At 41.4% G+C, this 25776-nt stretch overlaps 1 protein-coding gene across 1 annotated transcript; it reads right to left on the bottom strand.

The window, feature by feature from the left end:
• Positions 1–7604: 7604 nt before the first annotated feature.
• On the bottom strand, positions 7605–25233 carry ISOC1 (isochorismatase domain containing 1). Its single transcript, XM_019422112.2, has 5 exons — positions 24863–25233; positions 15429–15548; positions 15112–15315; positions 13366–13482; positions 7605–8721 (listed from the first exon to the last, which is right to left on the bottom strand). The coding sequence occupies exons 1-5, from the start codon at positions 25163–25165 to the stop codon at positions 8575–8577; spliced, it is 891 nt and encodes a 296-aa protein (XP_019277657.1). The 5' UTR covers positions 25166–25233; the 3' UTR covers positions 7605–8574.
• Positions 25234–25776: the final 543 nt, after the last annotated feature.

A 25776-nucleotide genomic window follows, 5' to 3' on the forward strand; every position in this document is an offset into this window, starting at 1 on the left:
TGACAATCTCTGCCCCTCCCCCCACTTGTGCGCTCTCGCTCTGAAAAATAAACATTAAAAAAACAAAGTCCAGAAAGTATTTTAACAAATCAAACCAAACCAACCAACCACCAAACACTAAGAAAATTAAAATGCAAGCGTACCTTGGACTTAAAAAGCCATCATCCATCTGGTGAGAATCTGTCCTAAGGCATTCCCTGATTGTGTCCAATGTGTCATCTTTGTACTGACCATGCTCTGTGGCCTTTGTTTCATCCATCACTAGACTGAGTCCCTTCAGAAATAATAGCTCTCTCGGCTCTACCCCAGTGGGGAAGCTTTCACAGGGTGGGTCATCAATAAAGCAGTCCTCCAAGAACGAATAAACCCACATACACTGATTCCAGAGAGCTCCTGGTAGCTCATGTCTGCTTGTATTTTTTGTTCTAATACTTCAAAATCTATGGTGGCAGAAAGCTATTGGTGGAGGATGTGAACACACAAAAAAAATCCTTGTGCACCTGGACTTCACGTTTTCCACACCCCAAGTGACTAAAATTGTTAAAATTTGGATTGTACATCAACTATCAACAATCACAGGAGGATTGGTTTTTCCAGAACTGTGCCTCATTATTTTCCAAGTATAGACGGAAATCATTGAATACTTCAGCACGCATCTTTTAGGTGTATCTTTATTAGGTCTTTCAGTAAGGAGCAGTATTCAAGAGCAAAGAGGACATGCTCAACCTACTTCAATTATGTTCTGACCAAGCTGTGTGGTACCATTCAGCAAAACCGCTGTAATCACGGAGTTTGTTCCTGTCCATTTACTTAATAGAAAAATGCATCAAATGTGTTTCAAAAAAAAAGCAAGCAATAAACTCATCCATTTGTTCTCTGAATTTATTTTTGAGACAGAGACAGTGCAAATGAGTGCGGGGAGGGGAGGGATAGAGAAAGGGAGAGAAAGAGAGGAATTCCAAGCAGGCTCCATGCTCAGAGCAGAGCCAGACCAGGGCTCAAACTCATGAACCCAACCCTAAGATCATGACCTAGGGTCAAGAGTCAGACACCTAACTGACTGAGCCACCCAGGTGCTCCTCAACCATTTGTTCTTGAAAAACACAAACAAAAAAATCCCAACAATGCAGTAACTCTAAAATATCTCTAAGCTAGTTCAGACATTCCACAAAGGGGACCATTTTTTAAATGCTCACAACACCCTATGCCCAATCATCGCACTTTTTATGATTATCAAAAGAAAAAAAAAAAAAAAAGAAAATGAGGTAATATTTCTTAGTCATACATTTCTAATTGTGCTTGCATTTTCTAAGATCTATTTCTCTTGAAATTACAAAGGGCATCCTTGATTGAACAATTACAATGATTCATTTTCCCTTCTAAGAATCCATTTAACAATTGAGGGCGGCCCATCATACTATGTTTGCATTGCTTGGTTATGTGAAAAAGCTCTAAGCCTCAATTCTAACACCCAGTGGCTAGAGGAAGGGGTAAATATTTTTTGTCACCTCCTCCAACTCCCCTTGCTATAGGAGAGAACCCAGAGAACTCACACAAAGTCTTGCTGAGGGCCACTACAGCATGAGCTAGCACAATAACCAGAACTCTATCAGAGCCTGCCCTCCCCGCCCTGCAGCACACACCCTCTATCTGTGGGCAGATATGGTCTGTCCTTCAGTGCCTTATGCTCCCACAAGTCTCTCTGGTGTGTCATGTCTTTAAGGCCCTGAATGCTTCTACCCCGGCCACTTCTCAATGTTGTTTATGGAACTGGTCACCTTCAGAGAGAGGCTAACCACTCCTTTTGGACTAAGAACAGTCTTGCTTGGGAGTGCCTGGGTGGCTCAGTCTATTAAGTGTCCAACTTCGGCTCAGGTCATGATCTCATGGTCCATGAGTTCAAACCCCGCATCAGGTTCTGTGCTGACAGCTTGGAGCCTGGAGCCTGCTTCAGAGTCTCTCTCTCTCTGTCCCTCCCCCACTCACACTTTGTCTCTCTCAAAAATAAACGTAAAAAAAAAAGTCTCTGAGACACTTTAGCTTCTGAGTAACATGAAATCCCAAGCTTGACAATAATTTTAGCTTGAAAACTCATGCTTATAGGTTATGAAAGCAAATTATTTGATTATAATTCCTCAGAATACTGAGATTGGTCATTAAGGCGAACAAAAACACCCAAGTGTTATAGGGTATGGGCATTCCCATTACTCACCATTCTATTAAGTTCTTATGCTATTTTTGGTCCTAAACATTCAAGTCTCTAAAGACTTTCTATTTCACGGATCTTCAAGGCTGAAAACACTCAAGGGTTTAAGAGACAGATTCAGTCTTCGGTAAGTATATTTTGTCATTAAAATAAGCAGAAATTAAATTTGTCAGAGCAAACATTCACCAGAAAAAAAGCTATTTATCTGAAAGTTCTGAACACAGAGGTTGGAGGAGTCGATAAACAGTATCTAGCTAAGAAAACTGCATTTTTGAATGCAAATGTGAAGCAATTTAATGAACCTTCAAAGGAAGTTTAAAGAGAGCACGATGGTTGACATTTAGTGAAATTTTCATGTTTCTCAAGGAGCTCTCTACAGAAATTAAATATTTAAAGTAAAAGGGGAAGTCTGCAAAACAAAAATCAAGCTATTTATAGCAAATCTCAGATAGCAAAAAAGGTTACCTATATAAAGAAAAAACTTGAGGGTGCCTGGGTGGCTGAGTAGATTGAGCGTCCGACTTCGGCTCAGGTCATGATCTCACAGTTTGTGGGTTCGAGCCCTGCTTCAGGCTCTATGCTGACAGCTCCGAGGCTGCTTCAGATTCTGTGTCTCCTGGTCTCTCTCTGCCCCTCCCCCACTCATGCTCTATCTCCCTGCCTCAAAATAAATAAACACTAAAGAAATTTTTAAAAAAGAAAAAACTTGGGAATCAAGAACACCTATTTGTCACTCATGCTTTAAGCATTATTACGGCTTGCTCTTAGAGGTCTCCTTAGCACCTAGCAGGATAGCAAGAGGGCACACAGCAAAAAGCTATCTAAATTCCAATCAAAATCTCCACCTCTCCACTTCTAACCAGCTCAATGGCCTTGGGCAAGTTACTTAGTCACTCAGTTCTTCAGTTACATCATAGGGATATGAGGACTGAGTTCATAGACACAAAGCATTTTGGTATACCTGACACATTTCCTAAGATGATGGGAACTCAAACACATGTTCAATTTAATTCACTTTCAAAATGTGCAGCATAGAATTTACAACTGTAATGAACCTTACTCACGATGGAGTGTAGTCCATTCTCTTCATTGTGCAGATGAGAAATTTGCTTCAGGTGCCAGAGCTATTAATGATGAAGCCAGGTGTGACCTCTCAATGCATTACATAACCAGCAGCTACTTTTCCAGTAAGAAAACTCCCCATTCTTCTTTTTCCTGCCAATGCCCTTCACTGACAACCCCGACCTTTTTTTTTTTCCCACATGTGAGAAGGGTAGGTGATGAACACATGCACACACAATGTTGTGAAGAAACGATGTTGTCTATCTGCATGAACAAATTGATGAAATCGAATACTGACATCCTAAGATATTTGGTTCTGCCGAATTCTCTAAAAGAATAAAGCACTTACTTATTGGCACACGAGCTATATGACCAAGTAACTACTAACATTTGAGTAGCAGCCAACAATTTTCATGGGTGTTCTTCACAGGTATCATGCATTCTTTCCAGGGTCTTAGTCTCTGGGACAAAAAAAAAAAACCCCTGCACATTTCCAACCTGTAGTTTACAAAGCATTCCACACTTTCAGCTGAGGCTGCCAAAGAGCCTATTCTGAAAGCACAATATGCATTTTCCAAAAGCCCAATTCAGAGCCACATGTGTTCAGTATACGTCAACAGTGAGTACTTGTGTATTAACTGTAGGTTCTGAGACACATCCCCTTTCATTTCTTGCATTTAGTGCCTGAAGAGGGAGGAACAATTTAACAAGGAAACAGCTGCGAGAACAATGAATAAATCTAAAGCCTAGTGACTTTTAGAGTATGGTAGTAAAATGTACTGTGCAACTAACAATTATATCAAGAAATGAAGCCTCCTATGACAAGTGTGCTCTAACTTGACTTGCTGTGCACTCAAGAATACAAAAAGCCAACGAGGACAATGAAAAAGCACAGTATTAATATGACGGGCTAGAAGACGTACATTTTTCCTTCCTGCCCCACTTTTCTGGAAACACATAAATAGGAGCTAACTGGAATATAAAATAAAAACATTATTTTATTCTCTTGATAACATCCCACTTATTTCCTTCCTTTCTTCATGTAAACATGATTACACATTAAAATAAGATAAAATAAAATCAAGAATTATTAGTTTCCTATTGTTGTGTAACCAACAGTCACAAGTTTAGTGACTTAAAACAAGAAAACGTATTACCTCACAGTTCTGTAGATCAGAAGTCTGGGCACATGATGGCTGCATTCCCTGCTCAGGATCTCCCAAGGCAGAAATCAAGGTGTCAGCAGGACCTCATTCTTGTCTGGAGCTCCTGGAGGAAAATCTTCTTCCAAATCGTACTCACGTTGTTGACTGAATTCAGCTCTTTTGGCTTGCATAACGTGAGTCCCTGTTCCTTTGCCAGCCACCTGCATTTTGAGGCTTGTGATCCCCTCATCTTCAAAGTCAGCAGCCGACTCTCTCTGGGGAATCCCTTGCACACTCTTTTGTCAGGAAGAGCCAAGTCCTTTTGAAGATCTCCTCTGAATAGATACAAGCCACAAAACCCAGCCTCCCTCTATTGAGGGGCACTGATTTGGGGCACCTGGGTTGTTCAGTCAGTTAAACGTCCGACTTCCGGCTCAGGTCACGATGTGGCGGTTTGTGATTTTGAGCCCCGAGTAGGGCTTTGTGCTGACAGCTCAGAGCCAGGAGCCTGCTTCGGATTCTGTGTCTCCCTCTCTCTCTGCCCCTTCCCGTTCATGCTCTCTTTCCCTCTCAAAACTAAACATTAAAAAACTTAAAAGAATAAAAGATGCACTGATTTGAAACTTGAATCACCTGAGCAAAACCCTTTAACACCATACTGACCTTGGGTGTTTAACTGCCTGCCTGGGAGAAGGGGCCTCTGCGTGTTCCCACACCAAAGTGGGAACTCTGGGCGCCATTTCAGAATTTTGTTTCCTACAGCCGGCAAATCAGGAGTATACTCTACTCAACAGGAATTAACAGGTTATTTTTACTTAAACACCATTTTGGATTTCAATCTCTTCTAAAAACAAACTTTCTTGTTATCTGTTCAGACCTAAAAGAAAAAGAAAAGCAATGTGGAAGAATTCTAAAAGCCAATTTCAATTATTTGGAAAATCCATTGCAATCTCATCTAAGTAATTGATATTTCTCATTACGGTAGCCTAGTGATTTTTAAATTCTTTTTAATCAAAGGTTAGACGTTGACAAAAATGCTCCACGGAGGATTAAGGAAACATTAATGATGTGCAAATATTGATGTGTAGTTACTTGACAATGAAAATAATTTTACATTATTGGCCATCCTCCCGAATTAGTGAGAAAGCCACCTGGAGAGAACACTAGATTGAAGACTGCAGCACAAGAAAAGCTGTAAGCATGGGAGTATCCCATTAGCTCTGCTAAGTAAAGGGTGTGTTTTATAGACTGTAACATGTATCCCTTTTATTGTTTTTCCCCTCTTCTTCCAAACATCTTTATAGCATTAACCACTCATGTCAGGAAGCACAAGACGATGTGTTAAACGAAACCTGGTTCCCATTCTACTATGCCTTTAGCCATCTATGCATCTTTAGAAAAGCCATTTATCTCTAGGCCTCATTTGTAACATAAAACCATTTTAGAATTTTTTCTTAATTTTAATGTTTATTTATTTTTGACAGACAGACACAGAGAGAGAGACAGAGCATGAGCGGGGGAGGGGCAGAGAGAGAGGGAGACAGAATCTGAAGCAGGCTCCAGATCATGACCTGAGCTGAAGGTGGACATTCAACCGACTGAGCCACCCAGGTGCCCCAAACCATTTTAGAATTTTAGAGCTAAAATGGGCCTTTGAGATCACGATCTTCATAGTTTCAGCCAGCTCTAGTCAAATTTATCCAAACACCAACTTTTAAAAAGGGAAAATTTTCCAATTAGAGAAATGTGATATTTAAATTGATATAGCAGGTTATTTACTTTCCTGGTTGGAGAAGGTTATCACTTTTATTACTTTTAATTTTAAAGTTCTGCAGATATTTTCACATTGTGATAAATGAAGCATGTTAATCCTTCTCCTAACCCCCTTACAGTTCAATACACTGAACTATGGTTCTGCTTATGTTCTCAACTTCATTATTTACAGCAGTTAAAACAATATTGTTATCCTACAAAACTGTAGACACTTCCAAATTCAAAGCCTAATGTGTTAAAATCAGTTCAATCTTCCCAGAATAATAAGGCCGTGTGACCTTGTTTTGGATGATCTGCAAGAAAGAAGGGACAAGCCAGATTCACAATTACTCTGAACTTCTGTTTATTGACATTCCTGAACCTTTGACATAACCTATTTCAATTTACATTTACAGAGAGGCTATGATACATCTGATTTTGTATCGGACCAGAAATTTCCCACGGGCATCTTTTTATCCTCAGCACATAGTATGGTGATTAGAACTTAGCAGGTTCTCAAAATACATTTTTAGAATGAGTCTAGAAACTGCACAGGTCCTGCTTTCAAAGAGCTGACAATCTAGTGAGAAAGATGGATTTTAGCCCAGTGACACCCAGTTCAGGCTTCTAACCTACAGAACGGTAGGAATATTAAGTTTGTGTTGTGTTAAGCCACTAAATTTGTGGTAATCTGTTATGGTAGCCATAGGAAACTAACTTGGGGATCAGGGAATTAGTTTCAGCTCTGACAAGGCTTCACTGTGGTGGTATTTCGGGAAAAACAAAGGGCCTGGCGGGGGGGGGGGGGGGGGGGGGGGGAACAAGAGGCGGGGAAACAGGTGTTGTTGATTAAATCCTTGCTCTGAGCAGCACTGGTGCAAAGTGGCCTTTTATGTGGAAATGCAAAATGTCAAGCCCTACCCCACACCTACTGAACCAGAGTAAGCAGTTTAACAAGATCCCCAGGTGAACTGCATTCTTATTAAAGTTTGAAAAGCACTACGTTGAAGTTATTAAAAACTATTTTAGAATGTGCAGAAATCTTTGATTCTTCTTTTTTGAAACCCAAATTTGCTGGGGGAAAAAATACTCAACCACACCCACAACAAGACAGCTGGCTGCTGTCTGTTACAATGACAAAAGAAATATAAACAATTCAATTACTCTTAAATAATGAAAAGGCCCTTCAGTAAAATCCATTTGCCCCACCTGCAAAGGATTTTCCTTTGACAACTCCCTTTGGTTGAGAGATTTTAAATGTCAAAAGTTTTACACCTTTAAATAAATACTCGAATGCCTGGTATAGTACTCATAGAGCTATATTGTGGGGAACAAAATAATTTCATTCACATAATACATTTTCTTTAATTACTTTAATATAAAAGACAGCAATGTTCCATATTTCACATAATATAAAAAAAAGTTTTAAAACCCTCTAGTAAGTTTTTAAAGAAAATAAATTTATTGAAGAGTAGCAATGACTACAAAATTAATACTACCAAATCATTACTCAAGCCTTTGCATTAATTGTAATATTTGGAGGGTAGGAAGAGAAAATATCAAATAAGAATATGGACACTGAAAAACTCGATTTTACCCAGGCTTTAACTCTTTGCTAAATCTGGTGCATATTAGAATATGTATTCAAGATTGCTGTAAATACATTCAGCCAAAGTCAGCTCGTCACTAATTATACAGTATTGTAAATCATTCCATTTACAAAATTAAAACAAACAACGGCCCAATGAGTCTTTCTAGGTAAAATATCCCAGTAAAAAAAAGAACATTAACAGAATTTGTGATGATGACTAGAACAAGAAAATTAGCATACTCAAGAAAGAAACATAATTATTCAATATAATTTTGTTTGGTTAGATCAATGCAACTCACTCAAGTAAGATGACTGCATTGTGAAGGAAAGGGGTAACATGATCCAAAGGCCTGTTTTAAGTTCTCACCTAATAATCTTCTTTCAATCAACCTGTAAAGTAAAAGCACAGAATCCATACTACAACATAGATTTGAATGATACTACAAAAGTCAAACCATGATCGGCATATTTTTCTTTACAGTGCACAATTTAAGAAAACGTCACAAGAGTATTCACTTTAGAAAATAATGATCTGTGGTACAGTAAAGACAAAACAGGCACCTCCATTATAATTTTTAATAAATAAAAGCACATTAAACAAAAACAAAAAGAAAAGGAATAAAGCAGCACCTGAAGCCTTCAACACTGTAACTAAATGCTGGTACCCGAAGGGTCTAACTGCTTATGTTTTACTAAGAGGCGCAAAAGAAGAGCCAATTTTTGACTTGAACGTTTTAATTCTAGTAGAGGCAAGAGCTTGTCTGGGCTTACAGTCCTGTCACCTGATGCCGAGGAAGAGACCAGTCCTTCAAACGTCCTTATACTTTGGAAAGCAGGCCTGACTCTGGGGCGCTCGCCTTAATTAAATTCTGAATTTCCTTGAATTTTGGATGGTCTTTATCTGCCACCAGCTGTAGCAGAACAGCCTCACTGGTCGTCACTATGATCCCAGTTCGAGCAAGACGCTTAAAAGAAAAAAAAGATAAGGACAAATCAAGAACTAAGCATGACAATGAACAGTATATTACAGAAGCAAAAGCAAGGGTAGTACACAGTTAATTAGCGTCCTCTAGTAAAGCCATGGTCCTTAGTCATACCATCAAATTCACTCATGGAGACAAACCAGAAACCCATTATGATTATTCTCTATATTAGTAATACGGACAAGAAATAAGCAGAAGAAAACACATAGCTAATATTATGATTTATATGTACCAGGGAGGAAAGGAAATCAAGACTATGAATGCACAACAATGATTTTTATTTTCTCTCTATTTCCAAACATGTGACCTACAGCATGTGTGTCCTTCCTGTAAATAAGAAATGACCAGTGGTATAACACCTTCAAGTGAGGGCACCTGTGTGGCTCAATCAGTTGGGTGTCCAACTTCGGCTCAGGGCATGATCTCACGGTTCATGAGTTCGAGGCCCACATCGGGCTCTGTGCTGACAGCTCAGAGCCTGGAGCCTGCTCTGGATTCTGTGTCTCCCTCTCTCTCTGCCCCTCTCCCACTCACGCTCCGCCCCTCTCTCTTTCTCAAAAATAGATAAATATTAACAAAAAGAAATTTAGAAAATAAAAAAAAAAAAAGAAGACCTCCAAGCAAGGTCTAGGAATGTGCCCCTGGGATGATGATAACAGAACCACCACCACTGCCACCATCATAAACTTCAGAATTACTAAACACGAGTATAAAATTTAAGGCTGTCTAAAGTTTCACTGACAGGTCAATGAATGTCCTGGCCAAATTGCCCCAGGGGAACCATAATAAAGAACCAAGGACAGAAATCTCAAGGAGGGAAGGAAGAGGGCAAAGAAGACAAAGTCGAGAACAAGGCAAAGAGTGATCGAGAACTGAATGAGAATTCTAGAGTAGAGAGGTACTCTTAGATGTCTCTGTTATCAGAAACTACAGGGAAAAATCTGGCCAACTGCTATCCCAAGAAACATCTACTAAAAGAACCATGGAAGACAGGTGGTTAGAAATAATTCCTAGGCAGGTCAGAAGAAAAGACCTAGATCAGTCACTCCTCATAAAGAAGGAGTCCCATGAAGAGCCAGGACATCCTTGCAGAGTGAAGGTTAATCCTTCAGATGACTGTAGATGCACCTGCCCAATTTTCCCACGGGCAGAGCAACCCCTTCCTTTTTAACCCCAAGGACGCAGCAGGGAGTAGGAGCCATAGCCTACTCTTCAGAAAGCAAGCTTGGACTCAACAGCCAGTGTGGAAGGGCACGCAGAGCAGCTGACAAGAACTCTAAAGAAATGAACAAACAGCAGAGTTACGTAGGGAAGAGGGAGGAAAGACAGCAAGCGTGCTACGCTAGTACTCTTTATGTTGAGACAAATAACCCAGGTAAGTTATCTCTGAGTTTCTTAAAGACTTCTGGAAGCTAATTTCCTCCTCCTTGCCTTTTAGTCAACTTCTGCCTACCATACCAAAACCCTAAGAAATCTCCAGGGCCGTGTGCTAGCTTCGGAGACAAGGGCAGGGGACAAATATGAGACTGGATGCAGCGCAGCTGTGTGAATGTCTTCAGACGCAGCTCCCTCCCTCACTAGCTGGCGGCCCTGCCCAGCCTTCCTCACTGACCAAGGTTCAACCAGCAGACTTTCAAGGATTTGCTCTGAATCCCAATCACATACTTTCAGTGTCCGCAAAACTGCTTTACACTCAAGAGTGCCAACAGAGGTCAGTCCTTGCTTATCTCTCTAGTTCCTTAGTGAGGCAAGAAGGACAGAGAACTGTTTGTTCCCAGATGGAAGGAAGAAATCAGATGACTCCTGAAGAAACCAGCTTTCCCTAGTGCTCTGCTGACCACAATCTGCTTGACCGCAGGGCAACAATCCTCAGTGACGCTGAGGCGGGTCACCGTGGCGGGAATAGGCTGGAATGCTCGAGGCACAGAAACACATATTAGTCAACTGAAACCTACACAGTGTTACTTAGCTCCAAGATGGAGATATGGCCAGTAGTGACTGGACTCAAGACTAATCAAGCCAAGAACCTGTATGAGGGAGGCATGGCTCAGCAATGTGCAAAGCTTTTAGAACAGACTCCCAGACCTTCCCATGGTGCCTGCCAGCCCCAACTGAAAGGTACCTGAGCAGAGAGAGAAAAGCACCAACTTGTCCAGACATAGGCAGGTTCATGTACAACAACATGAGGTGTGAGAACACCTACAGTACCGGTCCCAAACTCTCTTTCTTTCCTGGATTCAAAAGGGGCAGTTAAAACTGCACATCTTTAATGCACACAGATATATAACTTATTAGGCCTCTGAAATTCATCCCCTACACTTTGCAAAAACAGTCCAAAGAGGCCTCCGAAAAAGAAGTTACTCTGATCCACAAATCTCCAAATGCAAGGGCACAAAGCCATGACAGCTTCAGAGAGGGCAAAGCGCAAAACAAAGACAAAACCCAGTACATTTCCAACCAACATCAACAAACCTCCACAAGTACAAGGGTATCAAGTTCCAGAGAGGGTTTTCTTCTCCTTTATTTTGATTTACCCTACCAATTATTAGTTGAAAGAAACAATGCCTGACAGATGGCCGGTGCTCAAAATATTTTGTCGAATAACCCACATACCACAAACTCTGGCACAGAAGTTTCAGTAATAGTAATTATAAATCATCTTAGTATAATAATCTCAACGGGGAATATGGGGAGTTTCAGGAATTCCTTAGGTAGTTGTGTTCTAAAGGAACAGAGAAGGAAACTGGCCCGACTGCTATTTAGCTTTCAAAGTCACACGTTAAAAGAAAGATACTTAACATTTCTCCCAATAAATGAGGTATAAACTACAACACCTCGAATATAAAATTAAGAAAGACTAAGAGAAAATTGTGCAATGTGGCATGCCTCCTCCATCAACACCTGACCTCATTCTTTTTTAACTTTTCAACCTCCACGCTGCACCCCAAGGCAGTGCTGGGGGCTCTGTCTCTGCCAAAGCCACCCACACCAGATTCTTTCCTTCCCTCCTGAGAACTTCTCACGACTGGTCCCTTCTGGGTATTACAAGCTGATGTAATGCTTCTACGTTTCAGAGAAGACTAACCTCATAGAGACGATTATAAATAATAACAATTTATTTAATAACAATAATAACAAGCAGCTAACCTGTGTTTACTGTTATCAGGCACTACACTAAATGCCATCAACACATTATCTCATTTAACCCGCAGCAAATCCTGCCATGTAGTGGCTATGACTATTTCCATTTCACCAGTAAGAAATCTGAGGCATATGTACTAGCCAAACTGTCCTTGGACACAGATTTACTAAATGTCACAACCTGCATTCAAACCAGTATTATCATCCCTCCAGTGTTTTGACTCCTCATCACTGAGATGAGACTACTTCTGAAAGAATGAGTAAATATCCTGACTATGTTTTTAGTCTGGTGAGAAAACAGAACTGCCAACAAACTTGATAAATGCCATAATATAAAGACATGTCTCAAAAACTAACTTGAATGTATGACAAAAGTCCTTGCAACTTATAAGGAAGTAAGATTTTTTTTTTTTGGATGTTTGTAGTATTCCAAGTTCTGGACCTCGGCCCTCCTAGAGAAGGGATGGCCAACCAGGGCCTTAGAACAACTGCTGTTGCCAATTCCCCAGATGCCTCTGCATCAACCCTCTGCACTGACTTTTCTCCTCTCTTCCCTCTGACTCTTTTTCATTTGCCCTACCTCACCACCCTTGGGCACACTGTGAGCTAATGAAATGATTTAGCAATCCAACAGAGAAAGTGGTTCACAGGCCAGCTTGTGCCCCAACACTGGAGGATCTCAAAAAAAACAAAAACAAAAACAAAAAACAACAATTTCTATTTCCCGTTCTCAACAGAAATAATCAGTTAAAAAACTTGCCAACTCAATCCACATGGACATTACTCTAAAATTATTACAGAATTAGAATTAAACAAGAGAGAGAAAGAGAAAAATCCACAATGTGGAGTGAATGTTTCAAACAATTATGTGGTAGTTTGCTTCTCAACAGGAAGAGAAAATGCTTACAGAAGACGACTGTTAAGCAACCTTGACAAAACATCACTGATTCCCTGACTATGATCCAACCTGACACGCTAGTGCAGACAGCCAAGAAACAATGTGTCTGAGTGGTGTCCACAGGCAGTGACATACCTCCTAGTCCCAGAGATTCACATGTGAGGAAGCTTAATATAAGCAGAGTCAGTCTTAGGCCCACCACACCCTAGTTTGGGGCTACATCTTGGCTGAGTTAAACCAAGGTGGGCTATTTTTGATTTGCAAATCTCTAAATGGTTCAGACTAAGCTTTCTGGAATACCTCTTAGAAGTTCAAACATCAAACCAAAACAAAGTCCAATGAAAGATGTGCAAGAGCTTTTGGTATCACTAGAACTCCAGACCTCAGGAGACAGAAGATCTAAAACAATATGGTGGCAAGACCTCAAAAGTTGGTCAGCACACGACTCTGGAAGTCAGTGAGTCCGCTATGGTCAGAGTACAACTCAAACTGAAGAGGTAAATGCTTCATTGCTGTGAAGTACTCATTATTCTTCAAATTAATTTGGAAAATTTGACCAATCATTTGTTTGAAACCAGGACAAGTACCTCAAGAGCAAACATCCGGTCCATCATGCTTCTCGATGAGGTGGCATCAGCAACGATATGAACCTCAATACCTCGGCCAACTAGTTCCAGAGCTGTTTGCTGGATGCATACATGAGTCTAGTAGGAAAGTAAAAAATCATACGTAAAAACGCAGTAAAGCATTGTACAAATGTGTGACACCATGATAAAGCAGAAAGAATACTACAGCTCTCACGACCTTGTCCTACACCTAGATTTGCCTCTAACTTGCTAGGTGCTCTTGAAAATAAACAGCATCTCAGGCTTTGGTTTCTTCATTGTAAAGTCAGGAATTGGATTACATCAGGTTTTTTTCACACTGGGAACTTGAACATATTCTTAGAGCTCTGTGAGAATTTTTTTTTTGTTTTTGAAGATTTTCATCTGTCATCTGAATGACCTTCATACGACTGACTACTACCACTGGGTTTTGATGCCACTTGCAGTCGGGTTTATTTCTGAACTCACACTGAGTGCCTAACACAAAGAATGAGTCAGCAGTCCTGCATATTGAGAAACAAGTAGAAAAACTAAGTTGTTACTGGGTACCCAGTAGTAAAGGTAGGCCAAGTTAAAAATAACAAGTGACAAAGGCAAAAAATATCCAGTATACAGCACAAGCAGATGTACTCTATAGATTCCATTTTTGTAAGTACTAACTTGTAACAATTCATTAGCAGAGAATACAGAGTAAAAACATGTCCCAACAATAACTGGGTTATATAAGCAATGAAAGCACATTTCAGTAATACCAGGATGCCAACCTTATGTGCACATGACAAGTGAGCTTTGGAGAATTATCAACTGACATTTCATTAAAATTAGCACTGGAGGACTGTTCAAAGATGATTTTGATTAGGCATGAGGTAGAACAATGATGAATGAGCAAAAAAAGTGCAGAAGTCAGCAACAGTATTTGGCATGACATTAATACAAACAAGCTTACCCTATATTGTCATTATCGAAGTCAAAATACAGAAATATGTAACGTATATCTAAACCCTAGGCTACATCTTAAAGCCTACTGTATAAATCCTACCATCAATACATCATAGGTGTATTAAAGTAACACTATTTGGGCTGCATTGTTTTTACAGTTTTCATAACTTTTAAATTTAATTCAATAGTTGTTTAAATGCTATGAATAAATACATGTATTCCATTCATAGATATCCAAAAAAAATCAAAAAATCATTTTAATCAGCATTAAGAATCTATGGGTTTTCTGTTCCTTTAAAAAGGTATATAAGCGATCAAGCGTGAAGGACAATGAAATACATGATTTCTATGGTTTTTTCTACAGCAAAAACATGACCAACATGAAATCCTACAACACATAAATAAAAATAACGCCTTTAATAAAAACATGCTCCAAAAGTAGTTAAAAGGAAAGGCGCAACAATCAATCAACCCACATTCAAATTCAATTCCATCCCATAACCAGCAGTATGACCCTAGGCAAGTGGTACAACATCTGTATTTTCGTTTCCTCATCTACATAACAGGGGGAGATGAAAAGTACTTAATTGGCTCAGAAACTCACTGGGGAGTGTTTAATGAATCAACAGATGCAGATCACTGCCTTGCACACAGTCAACACTTAATAAAGGGTGGCTATTTTTCATCATTACTACCGCCTACCACCTAGTCTATCTACAAAACGGCACTGTGGACATATCAAGATTTTACAAATGACATTGTACCCAAAACATAACAACAAGTACTTACTTCTACTCCAAATAACACAACACTCCTGACTCCAGGAATCTCTGCTAACGCTGCTTCTACTTCTGGCAATACCATTGAAAACTTGGTCTTCGGAAGTACCAATTTGACACCTGTTAGATCAATTTCTTGAACAGTGCTTCCAAGACCTTTAGGATACTGTTCTGTTACAATAACTGGAATTCCTAACATCCGGGCCCCTTGTAACTGGAAAAAACAAACAAACAAACAAACAAAGACAATTAGTAATATACAATCTGCATATATATAAATGTATATCATGCTTCTGCAAACTGGAAAAAATAAACAAACAAACATACCAATCTTTGTCCCACACTAATTATATCCCCAAAATATTTGATGGCTGGTCTGAATCGTTCCTGCATATCACAGCAGAAAAACACAGTGCTTGAAGGTGTAAGATTTCCCAGGGTGGTGAGCTGAGAAAAAAAGAAAAAAGAATGATTTAGCACTCGTTATACAACGACATTTATTTTCAGTGGAGGTCAATGAAGGAGAAAAGTGTTCCTACTGTTTGACCCAGTAAGTCAATTTCTACCACTATTATCTAAAAGAAATGATTCGAATTACAAAAAAAACAAACAAAAAAAAATTATTCAAAGATGTTCCCTGAATTGCTTTCAATAGTGAAAATTAGAAATAAACCAAGGACCAACAATACAGAAATGACTACACAAATTTTAACACATTCACATGATAAAACATTTTTTAGAGAACCAAAATAACATATGCAAATAAGTTTTCAAAAAATTTGAGCCATCTACAAAGAAATGCTCATAATCTAATGTTAATTTTAAAAAGAGAGCACAGTTCAATAGTATTTCAATAATGTAAAAATACAAATAGAAGATAGAAGCAAATATAGGAGACTCTTATCAAGAAGAAGAAGCAAATATATGAGTATTAACAAGTAGATACCACTTTTATCTTTAGTGGTATGACTGTTCGAGTGACTTTGTACTTTATTATCTATGTGCTGGTCTGAGGCACTCTGGCATCAACCTTCCTTTGGTGTGAACTCTACAAACATGCAACACGAAGGTCATGGCAGAATGGGTGTGCCATCTGTAATTCGAACATTAGGTACAGGGTTTTCCTACTTTGCCAATAGAGTCTGATTAAAATAAATATTCAGTCATCTTAAATTATACATTCTACCATTAACTGTTTTAATGGGAGTTAGCAATGTTTTTTTCTTTATGGTTTTCTTATATTCTCCAAATGCTATTTAAAAACCCTTCCCGATAATATTTAAAAATACACACTGGGGTGCCTGAGTGGCTCAAGCATCTGACTCTTGATTTGAGCTCAGGTCATGAACTCACAGTGGCGAGATAGTGCCCCACATTGGGCTCAGCACTGGGGCGTAGAGCCCACTTAAGATTCTCTCTTTCACCCTCTCCCTCTGCCCCTCCTCCACTCTCTCTCACACGCACTAAATAAGTAAAATAAAAAATAAAAATGCGCACTACTTTTGTAATTGGAAAAAAACGTTATGATAGTAAACAACTTAAATTTGATGCTGGCAATGCTTACAAGTATGAAAAGTAACAATGAAAATAATCTGTAGCAGAGACTAGAAAACATATATCTAAAAAAACAGAAATCCACTGGGCAATCCACTGGGTGGCTCAGTCAGTTAAGTGTTTGACTCACGATCTCTTCTTTTCAGCTCACGTCATGATCTCACTGTTCATGAGCTCGAGTCCCACGATGGGCTCAGCGCTGACAGTGAGGAGCCTGGTTGGGATTCTCTGCCTCTCCTCTCTCTCTGCCCCAAAAATATATAAAAAAACTTAAAAAAAAAAAAAAGAACTCCAGGCTTGCTGCTGTCATCAACACACGAAATATCAAGATGCTGTTCTCAGGAATAATTTCTTAGAGTTCAAAAAAGAAATGCAATAAAATGATGCCAAACACATCACCACCGTTAAACAGACAGACATAAAGGTGACACTTGCTTTCTTAAAAAGATTCATCACCATCAGGAAATTAATGAATTAAGGTTAAAAGCAGGCATTAGATCACCAAGCTTTACGTTAATTACTATAGTTGGGCTACAACTTGGGCCCAAGATGGATTTACCAAAAAGTAAAAACCACTGTTGAATATAAGAATTTAATGTCACTCATAGATTCTTCAAGGCCCATGCTTCTTTCCTTCCTACCTTCTCTAATTTCAGAGAGCATATATATAAAGGAAGCAGCCCGGTCCTGAATGAACCCATACTCTTCCTCTTACTAGCCACCTCCTAAGCCTCCCCTCTAGCTACCCTGTTTTGCCCTAAAACCACCCATAGATAATAGCTGTTAATAATTTCCTAAAGAAACCCACGTCCCAATCACATGGTGGTGGCTTCCCCACCAGCCTGGCCCTAGACCCTGCCTTAGTGTCAGTGCCCAGGGCAACTTCTCAGGAAACAACTGCTACAGGAATTAAATGAATCATTAAAAGGAATCTTTTATCCTGAGTGGTATGACTGTTCTAGTAACTTTGTACTTTATTATCTATGTGCTGGTCTGAGGCACTCTGGCATCAACCTTCCTTTGGTATGAACTCTACAGACATGCAACACCAAGGTCATGGCAGAACGGATGTGCCATCTGTAATTCTAACATCAGGTACAGGGTTTTCCTATTTTGCCAATAGAGTCTGATTAAAATAAATATTCAGTCATCTTAAATTATACATTCTATCTTTAACTGTTTGCTTACTTCAATTTTAATGCAGGTGTCATGCTTCCATTTTGGTCCTTTTCCAAAGCAGTATGATGTATACAGAGGTACTCAGGACACAATTTTAAAAACCAATCACTATATATGAATATGTACTTTAAATTCTCAGTAAAAATTAAATTTTGGCTAAAAGGGCTCAAAATCCAAGTGGGTCCCTAGTCATCCACAATGTGTTTAGGGCACACTACAAAATGCAGCTGACCCACAACTGGTCTGCTTCAGATTACAGCAATGCTACTCAGCCATTCTCGCCACTCCACGGCTATGAGAGCAGGAAGCAGGCAAAGTAAACGGGGAAAGGCTTACGTGTGCTGGATGGACACACACTATCATCCTTACAGCTCATACCTGCTGTATCTTCAGCTCATGGATCTCATCTCAGATAATGGACAAACTCTGTATACATTCCTAACACGGTTAGTTGTGCGGACTCTAAATTCACAAAAGGTTATAAACGGCAAACCAGAAAGGAAACTGCTGGAGACAGGCAAACTGGTATCAGCAAGAAATGATAGATGACAGAGAAAAGATTCAAAATACAATAAAAGCAGATCACAATTCAACTAGTTCCACACTCTAGCCTTCTAGTGGAGGAGTAACAGTATGTACATAACGTATAAACTGGGACAAGATCATTTTAGAGCACGCTCAACTCAGAGAATGTTAAATTATGTAATACCCCAGGACCACAATACTAAAATGGTCAAAATACTCAATACTGGGATATTGAAAGGAATAAAACCTTCCCTACCCAGAAATCCTAAATATTGAGAGCTGTGGTCTCCTGGGGTTTCTGTTACCTGGTGCTTCCCTCTATCTCCTTTCAGACTGTGAGGTATCCTGTTCCAGGCAAGGAACCACATCAGATATATGTCATAGTCGTCAAAGACTGGGGACGTAAGAAAATGCAGCCATAAAATCCTCACCACCTTGCAAAACCCTTCTAGTATAGGAACTTACCTGCAGGCCTTCAGCAAACACAGAGAGAAACCATAGAGATAATGGCAAGGCAGATTATTATGCAGCGATGATTTGATTATAACTTAGTTAATGAAAAATGCTTGGATAGCCTTCTCCAAGCAAGTCAGACTTTAACTCCTGACACCCCCTAGGACATGGTCTGCACCAAGTAACTTGCTTCCTCAAAGTAGAATATAGAGGGAGTATGGTGACTTTGTAGTGGAAAAACCTGGTAGACATTGCCTCAGCCAGGTGATCAAAACTGAGATAATCTGTGAGGTCACATTGATAGTATATAAGATAAAATGTGATGACAACAACCTTCATGATCTGGCTCTCAAAATCCCAAAACCCCATGTTTAGCATTAGAAAAACATCAGATAAACCAAAACTGAGGTACATTCTACCAAAATATCTGACCAGTATGCCTCAAAATTGTCAATGACATCAAAAACAGTACAAGTCTGAAAAACTTTCATAGCCCAGGGGGACTTCGGAAGACATGACCACTAAATAATTAGAATCCAGCAATGGATTGTGGAAGAGAATTTGCAGGCTAGCAAATTAAAAGTGGTCTTGACCAAGTGCCATCCCAAGCAAAATACAACTACAGATCGATGCATATTCAGGAATCATGAAAAACTCACATATAAAAATATATGGATGTATACATACACACCTTCATATATCTATATATCTACAAACAACCCTGTATATACACATACAGGTAATACGTATTCCAATAAATATTTAAATACAAAAAATTGATTGGAGCCAGTAGCTTCCCCAACAAAAAAGTGTTCCAATATAAACTGGTGACCACTTTCTTAAGAACCGTCATAGCTGTTATTTGACCTTAGATTTCAAAGACAAAAAACTTTTCATCCCCAAGTACATTATAACCATTAACATGACACTATTTTCCCCTCTTCTAGTGAAAATGTGTTCTGACATTTTCTCACAATGGCTGTACATCTGCAAGGAACCTGTACCTCCCATGCTGAGTGCCTCAGGGTACTCAGGGCAGACACATACGGGGAGGATGGCCTTGCTTAGGGATGCTCTGTGTACCAGTTCTGTTCTTCCGTAAAAGTAATACATGGTGTTATATGTTAAATTGTGTCCCTCAAAATGCATATGGTGAATTCGTAACCCCCAGTACCTCAAAGAGTGACTTTATTTGGAAAGACAATTACTGAAAATCTAGTCAAGATGAGGTCATAATGGAAAAGGGTGAGTGCCTAATCCAACACCACCAGTCTCCTTATAAAAAGGGGAAATTTGGACGGAGAAGGCCTTGTGAAATTGAAGGCAGAGATTAAAGTAATGGGTCTATAAGCCAAGCAATGCTAAAGACTGCCAGCAAACCACCAAGAGCCAGGAAAGAAACATGGAACAGATTCTCCCTCACAGCCCTCAAAAGGAGTCAGCCCTGATCACTAGCCTCCAGGACTGTGCAGAAACAGATTTCTGTCGTATAAGCCACTCAGTTTGTGACACTTTGTTACAGCAGCCTTCCAGGGCGAACTACTACAGTGTGTAAACTGTGTACCTTTAGGAATGATTAAAGTTTGGAAATGTAGTGGCGCCTGGGTGGCTCAGTTGAGCATCTGACTCTTGATTTCGGCTCAGGTCATGATCCCACGGTCGTGGGATTGAGCTCCACCTCAGGCTCTTTGCTGAGCAAGGAGCCTGCTTGAGATTCTATTCTCTCTCTCTGCCTCTCTCACCTGTTCTCTCAAAAAAAAAAAAAAAAAAAAGTTTGGAATTGTAAATATGATGTGTTCAAAATTGTAGGAGTCTATTACAGTCACAAGATAGGCATGAATGATGTGCTTGGGAGAGAGTCCAAAGGGGTACAGGGTATCATTATTTCACTGAGAAGTGTTTCCAAGCAAATGTGATTACCACAGTAACAGTAAGGCCTTGCTCGAGGACTGACTCCCTGAAAACAGATTTCAGCGATGTGATCCCCCTGGGGTTACAAGGCTCCCTACACCACAGAGCTGTGGGCGTTGGAATCTGAGACCAAATCTCAATTTCACTGAACTCAATTACGTGAAATGGGACAAATCATTAACATTTTCAAACAGCAGTTTCTTAATAAAGCAACCAAACAGCATTTCCCTCAGAGGGCTACTTCAAGGATCCAATGAGCTGCATGTAATCAATCAAAAAATGCATAGTTTCCACTCTGAAACACAGAGTGTCATGAACACACATATTTACAGGTAGCCTCCGGGGCGGGGTGGATATACAATGCTTTGGGCAGTAATCCAAAGCATTAAATGTTAACTTTTTTGAACGTGACACACACAACCCCACTGAACCAATGGAGTAGAGGCAAACCACACCCTCAAGATCCAGCTGTTTCCCCTCAGCGCCCTGACACTGGTCACCTCCCAGAGATCTGTCAGGCCTGCTTCTCCACTGTTTCTCATCATTATCATTTTCCTGCTCCTCCTACATGCTCCCACGGTCAAGGTTTCGTTATCAAACATTGCCACCTTCAAACCAGCAAGCCCAAGGGGGTACAGCTTCTTTTCCCTCTTCTTTCCAAACCCTGCCTTCTCTCCCTTCCCACCACAAACCCTGGGGTCTCTTCTAGCTAAAAATGTCCATGCCCCCTGTTAAAAACAGTAACAGTAGCAACAAACCTCCAAGAAAGCGAAAGCTGGAGTCAAATCCCCTCCCAATTAACCATCTCAGGAAAGGTCAAAATAACCTTCCCAGGGAAGCCCTTATCTTCTGCCCACACAAAGCTGCCAGAGCCTTCCCTCATATGTACGGAGGCAAAATGGCGTCACTGGCATCCTCCCTAAAATGTCCATTTCTTCCTCCCTTCTGTTTGGGCTCTGCTTTCCCTGGTGACAAGCTGGAAAATAAAGTGGTGGTTATATGGTATCAAATTTACAGGTATTTCCAGGGTTGAATGTTTCAATTAGTTAAAAATTGGGAAACACCTTTCAAAAAATTGAAAAATTGGAAGTTATAAAAATGACCTAAATTCCCACCGTATAATCCTTTCATTTACATTTCTTCTTCTGTGTCTCAAAATTCCTCAGACTTCAAGCATTCCGACAAAGCAGAAGACACATAAACCATGCTTGAAACATGAGCAGTCTGCAGCTACCTGAGCTGTCAACGGACACTCGGTCATTTTGACAGAGTGTTTCAGAGAAGACACGCAAAGGTCCAACACTGGCAACGGCAGTCTCAAAGATCAGTCCCCACAGAATTGCTTAACCAACCAGGGTGCAGACAGTATGGCACAAGCGACCACTGTGTTTTACAAGGTCAGTAGCAGTAGCAGTCAGAACAAGCATGAAAGCAAAGTCACAACCCTATGTAAATTGAGAATAAATTCTAGAATATACAGTATGTGAGCCAGGGCCCTCGAGGCTCTAAGGTCTATGTTCAGGAAGAAAAAATAACAAGTTACATTATTTAAGCAGTACATTTGGCCAAATTTATGCTCTCTATCCCTGCTTCTGGGAGAAGGGGCCTGCCATGCCCAGTAGCAGCACCTCAATGATGGGCCATCTTGAGCCTTCCTAAGCGACAGGCATCGGTAACAAAGAGCAATGAACACCAGCAAAACAAATGATATTACAAGCTCAAGTTTGTGGCCGGTTTCTATTCAGCGTGATGCTTTCATTAAGCACAAAAAGAAAAGATGAATGCTATAGGCAGCTAAAAGGAAGGCCCTTCCCAGCTCTGCCAGCTCCACCATCACCTTGGAGTCTTGGGCAATTTCCCATCTGTTCTGCTCTTTTGCAAAGTGAGAGTTACGGTATCAGGTAAGGAACAAGAACTGGGTCTTATCCATGTTTGCTTTCACTGTGCCAGGCACTTAACGCTGCCACTCAAATGTTGGTGTCATGAACTCTATGGTCTCATTTAGCTACAAAATGTCCATGTCTTTAGATTCCTAAAACCTAAAGGTTCCTAAAACCAGCTAGATTCCAAAACCATGTAATAAAGCGTTCATGAAAAGAAATAGCTTCCCCTTCACTTCTCTAAGTATACTCAGACATAAATACACAAAAACAGGCTTCAGAATAGGTTTATGGATATATATGAGGTGTGTGTCCTTCCACATTATTTTTAGGCTAAGGGAGGCACCCAGCGGAACAAGTCAAAGTATGATGAGTACTAAAATGAGATAATATAAAAGAAAAATATTTTTTACAACTTTGAAATATATGAAGTATTATATAACAGAGGCTTAGGAATTCTTGGACTATTTAGTGAAGTATAAATAACATTTTTAACAAGATGGAACAGAATACTGCTATTATTATAATTTTTATTTTAAACATCATCACCAAAAAAATTGTTATCTTCTGTACCAAGCAAAATACTTCAAAAGCCACAAGTGACCTAAATTATATAATGCCTTTTGAGAATGTATAGGATGTTTCTGGTATACACATGTTTAATTAAAAAGAGTTGGCATACCTGGGCATTGAATTTTTCAAAATAAAAAATCTTATCTTGGGCAGGCGGGTGGGGGGGAAGACTTACAGATGTGGGGTGGGCAGTCCCTGATTCAGCATAACATCTTATCAGGGAACTGCCCACCCTCCCTCCCAACCACTACAGGAAATGCATCACAAAGAAGTCTGCATCCTCAGGATAGCTCCATATCTCCTCAGTTAGCATTTGGATTCTGGCCTTTATTAATGGATTTGTCAAAGGGGCATCCAACTTCTTGGGTATTTTGGCAGCAATTATCTAAATACACTGACAAAGAAGGTTGCAAAGAGGTGTCAGCCACGAAAACTCTTGAAGACATAAAAATGGGGGTGTAGTAAACACCTACAAACCACAATTCCCAGCATGGACACCAGGGCAAATTCTGGGGGATCAGAGATATCCCTTTAGGATCTCCAGGAATAGACAATGGAATCTCACTGCCTTTGTCCTGTGAACCTAAGAAATTTATCCAAGTAAAAAGTACCTGCTTTGGAAGCTTCTGGCATGGGTGCTGGTGTGACAGGAAACAAGAACAATTCTGCAGCCGAATACAGCTGGAAAAAACGAATCTAGAGAATAATCTTAAGAATATGACATTTGAATATTAAAATGCCTTCTAAGCCTGAATCCCACATTTCAGTTTGGTCTTCGGAAGAAATAGCTTATCAGTTTCTCAACTAAAGAAAAAAAAATGTGGACAGTGTAGTATTTAAAATATACCTTACGTTCTTTCTTTTCAACAATATAAATCCTCCAGTTAATCTTCTGAGAGTAAAAAGGACAGGAGACAAACCCGCACAGTATTACGGCACAGCTTCAAAAAAAAAAAATTTAAAGCTATAAAATAATCCTCAGGTGCATCAACTTTCTCAAGCCAGAAAATCGTGGTCTAGGAAAAGTTGGGTAATTAACAAGGTATTACAGTCCTAGAGTCAAATGACTTTTTCAACGTAGGCGACGCATATATAATCAACAGATTCAATAGCCGGATACCAGGAAAAGGCTACGCAAAGGGTTATTTCACTTAAGGTTAGGGGAAGCTTAAGCTCAAGAAACTGAAAGCTGGGGAGAGGGGGGGAAAGGTCTAACTCCTGAAGTTTGTGTTTCCGCAAGTGGTAAACACAACTCCGGGTAACCCTAAGGCCAATACTCCGCATCAACTCTTTACCCCATTCGGCATGAGCCCAAAATAAAATCACAGCTAGTACCGCACAGCCCTTAGGTTACGCAGGCGGCTGGACGTGCTCCAGGCACACAAAGCTGATGCGGGAGATCGAGGACCACACACGTGGGGGCGTTCGCTCGCGCCGCGACCCGCTGGGAGGCCCCCGCCCCCGCCTCGGGGGCGGACAGCTGCTGACCGTCACCTTCCTACTGGCCCATTCTCTGGGCCGTCCCCGAGGACTGCGATCGCCCCACCGCCCTTCCAAGCCGGCGAGGCGCGCAGGGCCCGGCGCCAGGGCGGCGCGGGGCACCTGAGGAGCGCGGCGGGGGCGGAGACAGAGACGCACGGGGACCGGGAGAAGCGGCTGGGCGCGCGGCCCTCCGGCGGGACCCACCTGGATCTGCAGCGGCACGAGGCGCACCTTGCAGCGCTCGCTCACCGCGAAGCCCTTGGGCAGGTCCACGTACTGACCCCACTCTTCCGCGAAGAGCTGCACTACGAATTTGCGGTGCATGTCGATCTGGTCGCCGTACAGGCTGAGGAACTTCTGGATGAGCAGCTCGTAGCCCGCGCCGTGCGGCACGGACGAGGGCCGCGCGAAGACCGAGAAGCAGAAGAGCACGGGGACCGTGCCCGACGGCGCCCCCGCGCCGCCGCTGTTGGGGAGCGCCGGGACAGCCAGCTCTGCCGCCGCCATGTTCCCCCGAGCGTCTGCCAGCTCCGAGGCCAGCGAGGCGCAGACAGGGCCGGCCGCCGGGGCCCCGCCTCCCCGCGCCGCCCGCTTGCTCTGGAAGGCGAAGGGGCGGGCCCTGGCGGCCGCGGCTCGCGCGCCCTCCTCCGCCCCTCAGGGGGCGGACCGCGACTGAGGGCTGGGCGGTGGGGCCTGGGTGAAGGCGCTAGCTAGCGCCTGCGCCCGCTGCCGGGACCGCCCCCTCCAACCCGGACTTGTCTGGGCTGCCCGGCTGCCTGGCTGCGGGTCTAGTGCGCGGAGGAGGTTTGTGGCCCCCCTACTGCCCTCGCGCCCCGCCCACCTTCCAATGAGCGCAGTTCGCGCGGAGTTTACGTGGGACCCAGGGCTGCCCGGCTGAATCTGCTGGGACGCGTTACCTGTTGGCCTTGTGCAGAGGGTTGCAGTCATTCCTCCTCGAGGCTGGCAGCAGTAATCGCAAAACCTGTAGGTCTGGCTGATAGCCTAAGAAGAACCGCAGGACTGTAATGTTTCCAGAGGGCCACCCGAGGCTCAGAATTTCATATTTTTTCAGTCTCATGGAATACAGTATCTCTAGCAATGAATCTGAGATCTTGGCT

The sequence above is a fragment of the Panthera pardus genome, unplaced genomic scaffold (assembly GCF_024362965.1).
Source record: "Panthera pardus isolate Hobbes unplaced genomic scaffold, ASM2436296v1 HiC_scaffold_2, whole genome shotgun sequence".
NCBI lineage: Eukaryota > Metazoa > Chordata > Mammalia > Carnivora > Felidae > Panthera > Panthera pardus.